At 35.2% G+C, this 17,206-nt stretch overlaps 2 protein-coding genes across 2 annotated transcripts; both read left to right on the plus strand.

The window, feature by feature from the left end:
• Positions 1-4,723: 4,723 nt before the first annotated feature.
• Positions 4,724-12,208, plus strand: LOC131366808 (collagenase 3-like). Its single transcript, XM_058411625.1, has 10 exons — positions 4,724-5,554; positions 5,633-5,832; positions 5,926-6,074; positions 6,227-6,355; positions 6,443-6,604; positions 6,694-6,814; positions 6,900-7,033; positions 7,160-7,313; positions 7,405-7,508; positions 12,078-12,208. Exons 1-10 carry the CDS (start codon positions 5,453-5,455, stop codon positions 12,128-12,130), a joined length of 1,308 nt encoding a protein of 435 aa, XP_058267608.1. The 5' UTR covers positions 4,724-5,452; the 3' UTR covers positions 12,131-12,208.
• On the plus strand, positions 12,095-16,560 carry LOC131366805 (collagenase 3-like). The gene is made up of 10 exons (XM_058411623.1): positions 12,095-12,228; positions 12,308-12,540; positions 12,647-12,795; positions 14,257-14,385; positions 14,470-14,631; positions 15,216-15,348; positions 15,448-15,578; positions 15,674-15,833; positions 16,059-16,162; positions 16,278-16,560. Exons 1-10 carry the CDS (start codon positions 12,127-12,129, stop codon positions 16,376-16,378), a joined length of 1,404 nt encoding a protein of 467 aa, XP_058267606.1. The 5' UTR covers positions 12,095-12,126; the 3' UTR covers positions 16,379-16,560.
• Positions 16,561-17,206: the final 646 nt, after the last annotated feature.

Below are 17,206 nucleotides of genomic sequence, written 5' to 3' on the forward strand. Positions count from 1 at the left end.
CTTGCTATTTGTATACACAGTATTTATAATGGTAACACTGTGTAATCCTTTCAGACACAACCGTTCTACCCTGCAATGTGAAGACATTAGGTTAGGTTCTGTGATACCAGTCTACATCAAGTCCCACAAACTGGAATGGTATCTGATGTATACTTTGGAAGCAAGAATATGGGAATCCTACAGCACCATGTTTTCATATCAGAGGGAATTCCAAGTACACTATACAGCTACAAGGCTACAATGACTGTAAGACTATCATAATTTTATTTAGTACGTTAGAGCGCTTTTATCACTCCATCTTGTGGCTCATTGCTTAATTTGACCACAGCGCTGTTGGTTTCTCGAATCTGATTGGTCCAAAGGTGTTGCTTCATTGTATTTGAACAACAGTTTGTTCTGGTCCACTAATTTCAATTCAGTTTTATTTCTATAGCGCTTTTAACACTGGACATTATGAATGGAAATGACAAAGTTTAAAATTAAAGTTATATTTATAACTTATGAGCAAGCCTGGGGCAACGGACACCTGAGAGTGTGATTAGAAATAATGTCCTTTCTACAGCTGTATATAGTCAAGTATGTAACCAGGAGCTTTTAAGCAACTTATAAATCAGCGTAATTTTTAAAATTTCATTATAGATTTATCATTAAAATTTTGATTGGACGCATGTGTTTATATTTAGTATAACCGCACAGGGATGTTTAACTGTTCGTGTCCATCTACTTGTCTGTGTTTTCTACATAAAATTTCGGTTCTATCAACACTGAAACTATTACAATACAAAGTTAATGACTTTAACTGGAATATATATATATATATATATATATATATATATATATATATATATATATATATATATATATATATATATATATATATATATATACACTATATTGCCAAAAGTATTTGCTCACCTGCCTTGACTCACATGTGAACTTAAGTGACATCCCATTCCTAATCCATAGGGTTCAATATGACATTGACCCGCCCTTTGCAGCTATAACAGCTTCAACTCTTCTGGGAAGGCTGTCCACAAGGTTTAGGAGTGTGTTTATGGGAATTTTTGACCATTCTTCCAGAAGTGCATTTGTGAGGTCACACACTGATGTTGGCCTGGCTCTCAGTCTCCGCTTTAATTCATCCCAAAGGTGTTCTATCGGGTTGAGGTCAGGACTCTGTGCAGGCCAGTCAAGTTCATCCACACCAGACTCTGTCATCCATGTCTTTATGGACCTTGCTTTGTGCACTGGTGCACAGTCATGTTGGAAGAGGAAGGGGCCAGCTCCAAACTGTTCCCACAAAGCTGGGAGCATGGAATTGTCCAAAATGTCTTGGTATGCTGAAGCATTCAGAGTTCCTTTCACTGGAACTAAGGGGCCAAGCCCAGCTCCTGAAAAACAACCCCACACCATAATCCCCCCTCCACCAAACTTTACACTTGGCACAATACAGTCAGACAAGTACCGTTCTCCTGGCAACCGCCAAACCCAGACTCGTCCATCAGATTGCCAGATGGAGAAGCGCGATTCGTCACTCCAGAGAACGGGTCTCCACTGCTCTAGAGTCCAGTGGCGGCGTGCTTTACACCACTGCATCCGACGCTTTGCATTGCACTTGGTGATGTATGGCTTGGATGCAGATGCTCGGCCATGGAAACCCATTCAATGAAGCTCTCTGCGCACTGTTCTTGAGCTAATCTGAAGGCCACATGAAGTTTGGATGTGGCTGAGTTGCTGTCGTTCCCAAACACTTCCACGTTCTTATAATACAGCTGACAGTTGACTGTGGAATATTTAGGAGCGAGGAAATTTCACGACTGGATTTGTTGCACAGGTGGCATCCTATCACAGTTCCACGCTGGAATTCACTGAGCTCCTGAGAGCGACCCATTCTTTCACAAATGTTTGTAAAAACAGTCTGCATGCCTAGGTGCTTGATTTTATACACCTGTGGCCATGGAAGTGATTGGAACACCTGATTCTGATTATTTGGATGGGTGAGCGAATACTTTTGGCAATATAGTGTATATATATATATATATATATATATATATATATATATATATATATATATATATATATATATATATAAATTATTGTTTAAAAATTGTTTATCAGTTTATTATTATATAAACTGAATGTGGAATATTTGGGATCTGTTATCATTCGAGGAGCAGAAATAAGCAAATTATTTGTTGGTATGAAGCGTTTTTCTAAAAGAAAGGAATTTTTAAATTAAGAGTCTGGAATTTTGTAGGGGTCGCCTTATAAAGTGCAAAGTTTGATACACTTACTAAATTGTTCTGTTATTATCACAGAAAAGGGTAAAAACTGAGAATTTTCCTGATGTTTGTTTTTGTGCTTGTCTCTTAGAAATTTCTCATATTTCAATTGATTTTTTTATCCACTCTTTGCTTATGTTTGTAATGTTTACCGTCTTTGTACCTTCTTGAGCTTTGTTAAAGGTTCCTGTTGTGGCTGTTATTCAGATTTTTACGACTCATTGATAACCTGACTGCACCTAGTAACTGTCTGTACTACTGAATGTAATATTTTGTGTTGAAATTAACACTCAAAGCACTTTGTTACACTGATATCAAATTAGATATCTTAAAGAAGCTATAAACTATAGCATGGTAAAAGGAATGAATTTAGTTTACATTTCAGTAATATGTGATCCACACTTAAGTAGAAAAAATAAGTAAATAAATGTGGAATTTTGTTTTGCGGATAAATTGTGAACTAAAGGGATATTTTTCATCTTTTCACACAGAAAAACAAAGTGCACGTGGTTGTTTAATCATCTAGAAGAAAAGTGAACTATGTGTGAGGATTGAGAAAGTGTCAAGTGAGGATTTAATCCTGCTCTATAGAGGATTTTCTTTTTGGGATAATGCTTCCAGGCAGAAAAATTCCTTTTACTGTAATGTTTGGAAACTACAACCTACAAAACCATCATGACACATTTACCCTGGAAGTTTCACTCTTTTAAATCCAGGTGTCAAGTTTAACGTGTTTCAATGCTTCCTGTCGTTTCTGATATCTGTTGATCTGATGTCACTTGATTGACTGACGAAACATCAACACGTAAAATTTGAAAGAATTTCTCAAAATAAAATTTCTCAAATAAAACACTGTGTGAGAATTTTCCACATTATTTAAAATGTAAACAGACAGCATAGTAAAAATGTTCTAAAAACATATCTAGAGATGATTTTTTTTTATTATGTAAAACTTTCAATAGATTATAGCTGCTTGGACATCATCTGTCTTGCAAACGTTCAATAAAATTAAATAGTAAATATCTGTAAACAGATAAGACTTATTACATGTTATTCATCAATTAACAAAAATTGGTAAAGTGTAATTTTCTACATTGAAATGTAATTTTATTGTTCTTTTTTAAATTATGTTTAAATAACATTTTTTAACATTTAAAATACATTTATTAATTAATTGTGTAACTTTTATATTAATTTAACTGAATGCAGATCAAAAGCACTTTTCACGTTCATGATTAAATTAATAGCCTAGAATTTTTCTTTTATTTTCCTCTTATGACACAGTAAGAGTAATTCCAAGTAAGAGTGGAATGAGCTACAAGACAGTCATCATTTTTACCGGGAAATTTCTTTACCTTACTGTAATACCTGATACACTGTACCTAGAAAATGTAATATTCTGTAGAATTTCTTAAGAAGCAGGCAAATGAATCATATACATAGTTTTCTGGAAGTTGTTATAGCTATGTTACGCATACTTGATACCAATTATCCATACTGGAAAGCAGGAGTCTTGGAAATGGCAAAGCCAGTGAAGGAACATGTCTTTTTATGTTTTGTTTTGTTTTGTTTTTTTACAGATGATTTACCTTTAATGGGAACAAAGCTGTATAAGTATGTAGGCTGTTGTCCTGATGGCTTAGAAAAAGATTCAGTGGAAGTAGCATTTGTGAATGGCATTTCTCAACATCCTGTCTTAAAAGGTATGATGTGACATGTTAGTTTGTAAGTCATGGGTGATCTGTTAACATTAACATTTAACAGACAAAAAGAAACAACACAGCCTAATGTTTTCTACTGAAAACAAATCAGAAACGTGTTTCCACATTTTGTTGTAGTATAGAATTGATTTAAAAATGAATAAAATTGTATTTTTTGGTCATCTATCTACAAACATAACCCCCCAAAAACGTACACAGATATTTTTTCCACATGTATTAAAAATTACAAACTGAAATTTCTCAGTTAGGTAAGTATAGTATCTCATCAGGTTAGGGATATCATTGTGTAGATGCATCATTACAGCTTCAGATCTTCTCTCTGTTGTAAATCTCTACAGGATTTGTGCTGTTTCCCCATACTTCCTGGCAGATCCTCTGAAGCTCAATCAGATGGGATGGAGAGCACCTTTTAAGTCCTGGGTTCAAGCTGTTTTAAATTAAATCTGTAACACAGTAAAATGTGCAAAAAAAACAACAATAGAACAGCTCTGAAAGCTTTCCAGTCTGACTGTACATCTCATTAGAAAATGATCTGAGCTAAATAAATTGATATGTTATTTAAAATTGCAATCTGTCTCTCACCAAATGCACAAACAATGTTATGCTGGCAAGGGAAAATAAGTTGGAAAATTGCAAAGATTAATAATGTAATATTTGACACAAACATATATATTTATTTTTGCTATTAATATATATAATTTATTTACACTCTTTTAAATAAAGGTGCCAAGAAGAACCCAAAAAGGGGTTGATGCTATAGGAGAAATATTTTTGGTTCACCAAAGAACTTTTTAGTAAATGGTACTTAGAGGAACCCAATTTTTCTTAGTGGTATAAAGAACATTTTCATAGCCTAAAGAACTTTTTTCCTTTGATATTAAATATCATATACCATACATGCTGACAAACCTTTATTTTTTAAAGTGTAGGACAAGAGAAAATAAAAATCTTCTACCATCTGTCACAGAATTATTCTGCTTAAAATACATCGGAAACATTGATCATCATAATTCATACAACTGCTTGTCTGGTAAAATGGAATGACATTCTGTTGTGTTTTTTATGGCAATATTTTACAAATGAAAATTTAATTTTAAAAAACACTTAAAAATCCAGGAGTTCCACAACAGTTCTACTGAAAGTTTCTAATGGGGTTCTACTTAGAGTCTTTCCTGAAAGTAAAAGCTTTTTTGTTCCCCAGAGCAGCAATCCATAAAAACCTAGAAATCTAGAGATTTCTAGATAATGTTTTTCAACACAACATGGGTATTATTCTGTAATAAGTATTACTTCCAGCATTTCTAGATGAAAAACCTTTGAAATTAGATATCTGTTGATGCTTTATCGTTCCCATGACTCAGGTTGTTGCTCAATACCTGATCCATTACTGTATAAAAAGATAGGCAGTGAAACCTACAAACTACCTCAGGTTCTTGGTGAATTATCAAGATGAAGACTTACTACCTGTGTGTCCTCATGACCCTGGTTTTTATGGTTCACGCAGGTCCAGTACCACCATCTACTAAGAAGAGTGATGAAGAATTAACAAAGGTAGGAATGGCATTGCATTGTGCATCATGATATTACATAGGCCTGGTTTCTAATTGCAGATTGTTTCTATTTAACCAGAATTATTTCAAAACAACATCCAACATGAAAGAGGAGAACAAGCTGTCCTTTGGTCGCAAGGTCAGTGAGACGAAGCAGCTTTTCAAGTTAAACGTGACAGGAACTCTGGATGCTGAAATGCTGGAGAAGCATTACTGTGGAGTTCCAGATGTTCCAAGAGCTGAAAAGTACAAATGGTCTACAAACAAGTTGACCTACAGGTATCAAAGCAATGTAGAGTTCTGAACCCTGAATCAAAAAAAATGAATTGATTTAATTATGCTTTAGGTAACGTTTTTGATTTTATTGTGCAGGATCGAGAATTACACTCCTGACATGTCTGTGGCTGAAGTGGACGACTCTATCGAGAGAGCACTTCAGGTCTGGGCTCGCGTTACTCCGCTGAGGTTCACTCGCATCTACAGCGGTGTAGCTGACATCATAATCTCTTTTACTGTAGGAGGTTAGTCTCCCACTTTAGTGGCATTGATACCAATTTCTATTGTATCAGTGCCTGTGTTCATGTTTTCAAGTCTTTCTTGTGGAATGAAATATAAGTTTCACAAAGTCTTTAAATTCATATTAATGGTAATAGAATAGGTTTTCTATTTCTAGATCATGGTGATGGATCCCCATTTGATGGACCTAATGGTCTCTTGGCTCATGCATTTGGCCCCGCTGTTGGCCTTGGTGGAGACACCCATTTTGATGATGATGAGACCTTCACCTTCAAGTCTGCTGATGGTAAATATACTCATATCAAACTTATCAAAATATACACAGTGCAGTGTACAAGATATACAATTAATCATCATTATTGGGACAACACAGGATACATCTTGTTCTTGGTGGCTGCACATGAATTTGGTCACGCCCTGGGCCTGGACCATTCCAGTGATCCTGGAGCACTCATGAATGCAAGGTACACCTACAGAGATGTTGACAACTTCCTTCTTCCTGGAGACGACGTTGGAAAAATTCAGGCTCTCTATGGTGAGCTTCTGGAATTAGTCATTTTGTCAGAAGTCCCAAAAACTTGACATGTCAAACATTTATTTAACAACGATTAATTAATCTAACAGGTCCAAACCCTGAAATGCCTGATGTGCCCACACCTCCATCCACTCCTAATGCCTGTGACCGCAATCTGGTCCTGGATGCTGTTACAACCCTGCGTGGAGAGATGTATTTCTTCAAGGATAAGTATGCATGTAAAAAGTATTTGTCTAAAATTTGTTTGGAGCATCATTTATGATTCTAACCATAAATGCATATTACCATCATTTAGATTTTTCTGGCGCCGCCACCCTCAGAACCCTCAAACTGAGCAATTTCTGATTAAGAGCTTTTGGCCTGAGCTTCCAGATAATATTGACGCTGCTTTCGAGGATCCATCAGATGACTTGGTGTACATCTTTAAAGGTAAAAAATATTTGCAAATATTTATTGATTGAATTTTAATACATTGTTATGATTGATAATAATAGCAATATAAAATCTACAAAAGCTACAGATGGTTTAATGTGCACTTGTGTTTATGATCTTTAGGTCAGAAGGTCTTGGTTCTCAGTGGTTATGATGTCGTGAATCGCAAGAGTCTTAGTAGCTTTGGCTTGACGGCCAAAGAGAAAAAAATTAACGCTGCCTTGTATGATGAGCATACTGGAAAGATCTTGTTCTTTGTTGACAAATCATACTACAGGTATGTCAGTGTATTGTTATTTAAAAGAAATAAAAATAAAAGAAGACAACATGATTTTTACATTGATTAATGAAAATATTTTTGAAATAAGCTACAATTCAAACAAGAAGAAGATGGACGAGGGTTACCCTAAACCGGTGGACGAGAGATTCCCCCAAGTATCAGGAAAGGTCTCTGCAGCCTTCCAGTACAAAGGTGAGTACATAATGAATTCATTAAAGTTTTTTAATCATTGGAACTAATTTGGACTTTGTTATTTTAAAACAAATCATTGATTTTGTTTGTACCATGCTTTCAGGTTTCACCTACCTCATCAGTAGCACAAACATTTTCGAGTTTAGCGACTCAATGTTTATGCGCAAGCTGGGAAACTACTACTTCTTGCTGTGTTAGTCTTTTATGCCTTTTATAATTATCTATAAGTTAGCGACATGGCAGATGTATTGTATGGAAACTATTTAAAAAATCTATTTAATTAAGCAATTGTAACCCTGAACTCATACTTTTAAAATTTTGTAGCACTGAATCAGGTACCAAAATCAATCCTAGAAAAATAAGTAACTAGACTAAATAACTAGAAACCCTTGTTCTGACCCTTAAATTTAACATAGAACCTTACAAAATAGCGTTTTCCAATCCGAAAGGAATTTCATTAGGCAGCTGCTAAATTCTTGAAGTCAGAAGGGGTCAGAAGGGGTTAGCTTTCAACTTTCTGTACTCGACCCTATATTCTAAAATAAAGTAGGGAAAATGCTCACTTTGGTGCTTCTACAATAGATTAGAAATATGTGAAGTGCCCTTTAGCATGCCTGTCCTGTGGTGAATATGTGATACAGTGCCGTTCAGTGGAGAAAACGAAATCAATCTGGAACCAACGTCTGTACCTGCACAGGTATTGCAGCACACCTTAATGAGACAAAAACAATGCAATATCTAACCACTAGATGTCACTCTAATGCAAGGAATCCGTATGAGTACGCATGATCACGAATCATAATATTGCACAAATACGTGGCTGGTTATAAATTAAGTGCTGTTGCTCGCCTGTTATGTTATGTTATCTTTATTACTGCTTAACATTATAATTTATTATTTACTTATTATAAACTTGAAATTGTGTATTAAATGACACCGCACAGGGATAATAGCTGAACTCGACACAATTAACAAAATAAACGATTTACATAATTTCCTATTGGTGAGTCCTAATTGTTTCAGAGCGACACGCCCCTTGCCCGTGCAGGGAAGATGACCGACTGTAGAGATCTCTTTAGAAAAATAATTAATATGGTTTACAATACAGTCATTTAGGTTGATTAATTTGCGATAACAATACCAAAAAAAAACAATCAATTAATCAATCAATCAAAAAAAGTTTTGAGGATCCAAATGGTATGTAATTTATTAGAGTTATAAATAACTCTAAATATAGGGTTATTTATATGTACATTTTTATTTTTGCTTTTTTATTTGTGTTGTATTGTGAGTTTATTGTGCACAAAGTCTTGTAAACTGTTGCTCTTGTGTCCAAATTTCCCCCTGGGGATTAGTAAATTACTCTAAACAAGACTGCAAACTTAAAAGCTTGTTCTTTTTCAAGCTTGTTAAGCTTGAAAAAGAACAAAAGATTCAGTAATATTTGATCTGTGAAAAATGTTTAGTAGAACAAAAATAATTAAATGGAATCGTGACGGTGAAGTAGAGCTAGGCAACATTTTTCATCTTTTCACCCAGAAACCAAAGCTTAAGTGGTTAGTTAACTGTCTAGATGAAAGGTGAGTTACTCGTGTGTGAATGATATCGTCATCCTGTGTCACTACAGTGTCAGGTGTGCATTTAATCTTGATGTCTAGAGGATTTTCTGTTTTTCAGACCTTTGCTCCTTTTCTAATGATGCCTTGTGCCCATGGGCAGAGAATTTCTTTCCTATAATGTTTGGAAAGCTGTCCTGACACGTTAAAACCAACAGATCCAAGTGTCACATCAAGCTTAAGACGTCACAGAGCTGAATCAGACACGTGTTTAAACTCTGGGGAACTTCCCTTCTTTGGGAGATGTGACAAAACATCTTTTGATGAATAGGCAATGAATTGGATTGGCTTCACAGACCATTTCACACTGAAGCATTCCTGTGATTTCCGGATCTCTGGATCTAAAATCCAGTGTAAATTTGTGTTCAGTGTAAGAGTTAATACTCTAAGTTTTCTTTTTAAAATATTTACAGAACTGCCAAACAATACTGTATCACATGATTTCACCTTATAGTGACTAATAACAACCTATAACACAGTAACTTACTGAATCATTTTACTGTTAAACTAGACACTAAAATCAAACCTGACTCAGAATTGGCATTTCCGGTCACCCGGTTCAGCCTCCTCATACTCTCTGTTAAAATTATGCTCAAAGATACAGGTTTTGCGTCACTTGATTACCAGCTTACAAAAGGCCTGCTTCAAATATCATCAAGTGGTATTACACTGTCAGAAAAAAAGGGTACCGCGGAGGTACAATAATATAATAGTACCTTTAAAGGCACACAATAGGTCCTTAGGGTACAATTATGTTCCCAAAACGAGTTATAAAGGTGCAGCTAGAGGTACAAAATTGTACCATTCAGGGTACCACCCCAGTGACGGCCACTTGTACCTTAAAAGGTACAGTTTTGTACCTTTCTTTTTGAGAGTGTAGGTGTAGGTAATGGATTTCATTTTTGAGGACTAATAATTGAGGCTGGTATCAGACTGGTATTTGATACCAATATTGGAATTGATGCAACCCTAAACAGAATGAATAAAAACGCCCTATGGTGGTAAAGCTAGACAATTCTTCTTCTTCTTTTTTTTTTTTTTAAATTATTGTACATCATAAAAATATACATTTTGTGCTTTATTTAATAGAGTATTCTTTATTTACTGTAAATACTCAAAAACATTATTTGGAAAACAAGATACAAATATGATTCGCACTATTATTTTGTTCTTGTTTTACTGTTTTTTTCACAGGGTAAGGATGCAAAAAATAATTTTTTACATTTTTTACTCTGTACTAAGTAGTCAGATAGGAAGCTTGTGGAACAAAGAAAGTACACTAATTTAAACCACAATAACTAACTCTTGTTATGTCATAGTTACTCCCTAAACAGATTCATCTAAACAGAGAAACATTTTGGCCACACCCACTTTGGGATTAAATCTGTATACAAATATTTGGAGCAGTGAGCATTCGACACGGAAAGTTGTATTGTTCCACGCCTCATTTTCACACTTCTATGAAAAATAAACATTAGACAGAGATTTTTTTTTTTAAATCAGTCATATAAAATGAAAATAAAAGGAAAACGACTGAAAGCTTCTCTCGCCTCATCGTCTTGGGATGAGAAGACCAAAAAAGGTCACTTCCTCTGGAGATGAATCCTGGCCCCTTACTCTCGACGTCACACAAATTTCACAATGTCACGTGGCGAGATCAGACAAGAATAGATGACAAATTGTTGTGTGCATGGCCCTTGTGAGAGACAGTTGGGATTCAGGTATAGCATTAACCCAAACAACCGTGTCATTTCCCTGAAGATGCGCATCAGACATGCACAGACTCGCACGTGCACTTTCAACATGTTTCAGTAAGACTACAGTCAGGTCTTCAGTTGCCAATCTTCATCATTACGGTGTAATAAATCATGATAATTAGCTTCTAATAGACTGCATGAACTAATTACTAGTTTCTTTGTTTGTTTTTTTAATATTATTTGTTTTCACAGCTAGGCCTAGATGACTATTATAATAATTATTTATCATTAGAAGCATTTCAAAATGTTCTTATTTCATCATAATAATAACCACATAAGTTCTTATTATTCATGATTCATTAGCAGAAAACAACATAAAAAATTAATATCCAATGTACATTACATATTTAATATATAGTTAGTATAGTTTAAAGTATATAGTATAAATATATAGTATATAGTTTAAAGTATATAGTTTAAATATATAGTGTAAAAATGTGGGAATCTGATATTTCAGCTACAAAAATGATCATGTTATCATATAACAAATACTTTAATGTCAATCATAATAAAAAATAAACATAGAAAATGCTTGTAATTGTTTTAAGTACATTTTATACAATTTAATTATGTGTAAAAACAGAAATAATTTATGAAACATATTTAGATATTTGATCAGAACAATTGTATTTTTTGTAACACATCACAGAAATGTTTATTGAGGAAACAAATTTTTGTTTCAAATCTTCAGAATTTATAAACATATAAAAAGATATAGAAATGTATCAATATTAACTGAACAGAAATCCAAAACCCAAGAATGAATATACTGGATATTGTATACTGTATACTGAATGAATATACAGGATACCATATATCCTGTACATTACAGACTAATATCAGTAAGTCACAATCCATATAAATATCATGGCACTAAAAATAATAATTAAAAAGTGCATGTTACTAGTTAGATCACTTAAATTTATACATATTTAAATTACACTTAAATGTGCATGTATGTGTGCATTTCCACAATGACAACAGTAATAAGTAATTATATATTATAGTATTATAAAAACTAAAAAATGAAAGCAGGCAGATTTGAGAAAGACTAAGGAAAGATGTTTGCCTTGTTTGATAATTTGGGTGTAAACATTCCTGTCAAATCCAGATTTTTCCTGCCTGATCCATTAAGCCTGTGATTAAACCTGTTGCGAAATGTATGTCTGCATCTGAAGTATATTTAATCCCCTCAGCCTCCGAGTCCAAACCAACACAGGGAAGATCGTTGAGGAGGAGACATCCATGAAGATGTTCTACACAAGCTGCTTTCTCATCGCACTGGCGATCACCGTTCAGTCAGGTCCGATCCCGAAACAAGCCGAGCAAGATGATGCTTTTGCAGAGGTAATGTACTCTACATTCTATAATCACCAGGAATCTATTGACAACACTAAAATAACCTTTATTTTTTTTTTTTTTGTAGGCTTACCTGAAGAAATTCTACAACCTCACTACAAGTAATAATAAAGGAAGATTCAATGATTTGGGTTTCAAGCTAGCTGAGATGCAAAAGTTTTTTGGACTCACCGTGACAGGGACGCTGGACTCCCAGACCCTGGAGATGATGAAGAAGCCACGGTGTGGTGTTGTTGATGTGGGTGCGTACTCCACGTTCGGAGAAGACCTCAAATGGCAAAAAAACCAGCTGACCTACAGGTGAGAACCACAAGAAGTGTGTAATGGATTGCAGAGAGCTCAGATGTCGCCTCCAAATCTTTCCATCCATTAGACTGATTTTAGTTTGTGTTTTTTTTCCCTACAGGATCGAGAATTACACTCCTGACATGTCTGCAGCTGAAGTGGACGACTCTCTCGAGAGAGCTCTGCAGGTCTGGGCTCGCGTCACTCCTCTGAGGTTTACCCGCATCTACAGCGGTGAAGCCGACATCATGATCTCCTTCGGAAGAGGATGTAAGTTCATGCACTAACATCTATACACACACAAACACGAGAAAATTACATATGTTGCCAATGGTAACTGGTAGGAATTTTTAACTAGTATGTATCTGACAATTGATTATTTTCCTGTAACTTCATGACCTCAAGTGTTGGAAGTGTCTACACAACAAGTTTCAGTTACTTTAGAAACCTTTAGACTTAAGCACTTTGCTTCAGTTACTTTAGAAACAACGATTCCAATACACCTCTGTCACCACAGTGCATCGAGTTGATTCAGTTCCGTTAGAATCTCAGACAGAAATGTACAGAATAGGCTTAAGAAGTCCTTCTGCTTCTGCTCAATAACTCTAGATTTTTTTTAAACGAGGGGGTTCCCTAAATCAAAACAGCGTAAAAGAAGAAAATCCGTTTTTCTTACCTTTCCCTGCTTTTTTCGGAAATCCCTTGCTGGGTGGCTCGCCAATGTAAGAAAAATAAAATGATGAGGGCGTCAAACAACTTAATGAAGAAGTTTATTGCAGTGTCGCAGTGACAAAATACATAAAGTACTTTGGGTTCATTGGAGTCAAAATGAACGCAGGACAAATCCTGCTCAAACATTTTATACAGTGTTTCCCGTGTGTACTTTAAATGTAAATTATTGTAAGAACTGAGTGTCCCCCAAATGGCCAGGTGATACTGTCATCTAGCCAGATGTCCTTAAATGGTATTCACGGTCACATACACCTTGGCTAGGTATTGTTATAGGTGTTATCACCCAAATGGTCAGGCAATACTAAATGGTAACGTATACCCTTTGTTAACTGATGGTCCTTGATGTCTTGCTGACGCTCCCATACTAATAATTGATTGGATTAAGTGTTCTAAATGTTCGGTAAGGCTGCTTTAAGCTTATGTAAAGATTAACTGACTTGAAGTAAACATATTTCTATATGATATGTAAATCTTTTTGGGAATGAGCTCTTTCAGATGTGTACTGTGGAGTGGAATCTGGGTTGAGACAGTCTGTAGTTTCTTACACATATTTCTATTGTATTCTATCTATATATTAAAATATACCACACATTTATTGTTTTTTTTTATTATTGTTTTGTAGCTAGTTGGCTGACGGTTTTTTAAATGAAACACTTTATTTAATCATTAACCATCTAATAAACATCTGATAGTTTTTCTGTACTAAAAAAAATTTAAAAGAACCTCAGATTTCTTGTCCCTGACAGAATTTGTAGTTACTATTATGGAATAGCTCGGGATTGTTTGTGTGTGTGTGTTTGTTTTGTGTGTGTGTGTATGTGTGTGTTTTAATCCTACTGTTGCTGTCTCCCACACAAAGCTTGACCAATCCTGTTCAACCCAGCAAGTGTTAATAATGTTGACTAGACATGCCGAGTTTCAGCACTCCTGTTCCTGAAATATTTGAAATATTCTTTTAAACCATAAAATGCACTCATTAAAACCCTTTCTTTCTCACAGCACATGGCGATGCCTACCCGTTTGATGGACCATCAGGCACTCTGGCTCATGCTTTTGCCCCATCTAGTGGCATTGGTGGAGATGCACATTTCGATGAAGATGAAAGCTTCACCTTCTCTTCCAGTAATGGTGAGACAAAATAGACACTGGACCTATAATACCATAAAATCCTTCAGCATAACCTTGTAGACTGACCATGTCCTTTTTCTTCAGGATTTATTTTGTTCCTGGTGGCGGCTCATGAGTTTGGTCACTCTCTGGGTCTGTCTCACTCCAGTGACCCCGGGGCCCTCATGTACCCGACATACAGCTACAGAGACCCAAAAACATTTGTTCTGCCTGCAGATGATGTCAAAGGCATTCAGTCTCTCTATGGTAAGAACACACCTTACCAAAAATTACCTTAATTATACTAGAGCACCTAATATTTACTTTTACATTCATTAACACGTACACCTATTATAATGTAACGTTTGGTTCACTACAGTTACATTGTTGTTTTAACTATTTATTGCCAAAAATACAGTGTTGTTTATTTAATTAATTAAGCTAAAAATAATAACAAAACTGATATTGAAGCAATCAGTTTATTTAAGTCGCTTTCCTGAATAGCAAAAGTGTGAATGAGTCGGCTCAATCAAAGAATCGTTTGAATGAACAGAAGTAATATATAATATATATAATAATAATAATAATATACATAATATATATTTTAGTAGTCACTGACTGTTATGAAGCTACCTAGAAGCTAACAGTTCTTCAGGTATCATACATAGCTGTAGCCATGTTTTAAAATAGTTCTGCTTAGCCATGATTGTTATATTATTAAAAATTTTTAGAAATATTAAAATGCACGCACACACACACAGCTGCTTTAAATTTTGAGAGCAGCCCAAAAGCCTGCTTTTGTTTGCAATATATATATATTTTTAACATCAACTTCACAAACATGTCACCAGGTCCAAACCCTGATAAACCTGTCAATCCCAGTAAACCCAATCCACCTCCAGTCACCCCGAGCGCCTGCGACCGTACGCTGGTCCTCGACGCTGTGGCAACTCTGCGTGGAGAGAGGCTTTTCTTCAAGGGCAGGTACACTTCAATAACAAAAAATAAACCCTTCTATAGGTGATGTTAAACTCCATTCGAGAGATAATTTTCACGTCTTGACCATGTCTTTGTGTCCTTCAGCTTCTTCTGGCGCTTAATTGGGACCAACAGTGTCCAGCAGCAGCTGATCAAAAGCTTCTGGCCTGAGGCTCCAGATAATATCGATGCTGCATACGAGAACACTGTGCAAGACAGGCTGTACCTCATCAAAGGTAATTGAATATTCATTACTGCTTTTAATTGAATGTTTGTAATGTAATTAATCGTAAAGCAGCTTGAAATAATCGTATGAACTTGTCCTTTTTAGATCAGTCCGTCTGGGCTTTCAGTGCTTATGACCTTGTGAGTGGATTTCCCAAGAGCCTTAGCAGCTTGGGTCTGCCTGCCAATGTGAAGAAGGTCAGCGCTGCGCTTTTCAACCAAAACACTGGCAAGACCTTGTACTTTGTGGACAACAAATACTACAGGTAGGATATACATGTCATTGCTAGAGTGGAATAAAATACAGAGACAGACAATAGATAAGAAAACGCTTAAATCAGGAAAGCTATTTGTGAGCAATGTTAAGCTTAACCAAGAAAACAAAAAGCATGGCAGAGTTAAGCATTAACTGTGCTGTAGTATAAATATTGACCACTTCTGAGAATCTGTCCAGTTTTCCTAGGAACTAACCAACTCCAATACTTTCTCAGTTATGATGAAAACAAGAAGAAGATGGACACTGGATACCCCAAACTGGTAGAACAAGGCTTTCCAGGAGTCACTGGGAAAATCACTGCTGCTTTCCAGTACAGGGGTCAGTACTTTTATAAATACATTTATCATTTTGAATATTATGGTCTTTTTAAATGTCCTATGATTATATACAGTAAATTAGCAGATTTTGACATTATATCAATTCTGTCTTTCAGGCTTCACCTACCTCTACAGCGGTACTAACGTTTTTGAATACAACACTTCTACCAAGAAGGTGTTGCGTACGCTTGATAACAACTACTTCTTGAAGTGCTAGTGATTTTTGTTGTAGATCTCAGTTGATCATATAATAAGTTAATCTTTTACTGTATGTTTTTTTGTGACTTATTCACTAGTTTGTTTTATCATAAGAATTAGTTGAGATATATAATTCCAGATCCTTTTTGCTTTTGCTGTAAAATAAATAAATAAATAAATAAAGATTGCATATAAAAAATATACTTTGACTTTTGACTCATTTATTTTCTATCAAGCTTAACACAATGCCTGAGAAAAAAATGTAAAAAAAAAAAAAAAAAAAGAATTACACAATTTCAGAAACACGATTTTAACAGAATGTTACAATAATGATAAGAAAAAGGAAGTAATAATAATAGAAACTGTAAGATTATTGAATTACTTATAGTATTCAGTAGATTCTGGGTAATATTATTAATTATTCTTTAATTACTTCTGTTAGGGAGCTCATGACCTTATATGAACAAAGAAACATATATCTGTATCTCTGTCATGCTGGAACATGTCAGGTGTGTGTGTGTGTGTGTGTTCAGGTATACATTCCTGTTGGAGCTGCATCCGTTGAAGTAAACCTTTTCTGACAATCCCAGGAAGATCTGCTTATGATTTGTAAAAATCTACATTGTGTCCAAAATGTATTCCATGTTTCAGCTTGCTCCACTACTTACAGCCATAATATAAAGACATCTCTCTCTCTTTTTCCCTCTCTCTCTCTCTCTCTCTCTCTCTCTCTCTCTCTCTCTCTCCCTCTCCCTCTCTCTAACCACATTTACATTAATGTGTACTCATATATTTCTGCTCATTTACATTTCTATATGGGCTTTTAGTTCACGTCACTGGCACAAAA

This window comes from Hemibagrus wyckioides, linkage group LG16 (genome assembly GCF_019097595.1).
Source record: "Hemibagrus wyckioides isolate EC202008001 linkage group LG16, SWU_Hwy_1.0, whole genome shotgun sequence".
NCBI classification, from domain to species: Eukaryota; Metazoa; Chordata; class Actinopteri; order Siluriformes; family Bagridae; genus Hemibagrus; species Hemibagrus wyckioides.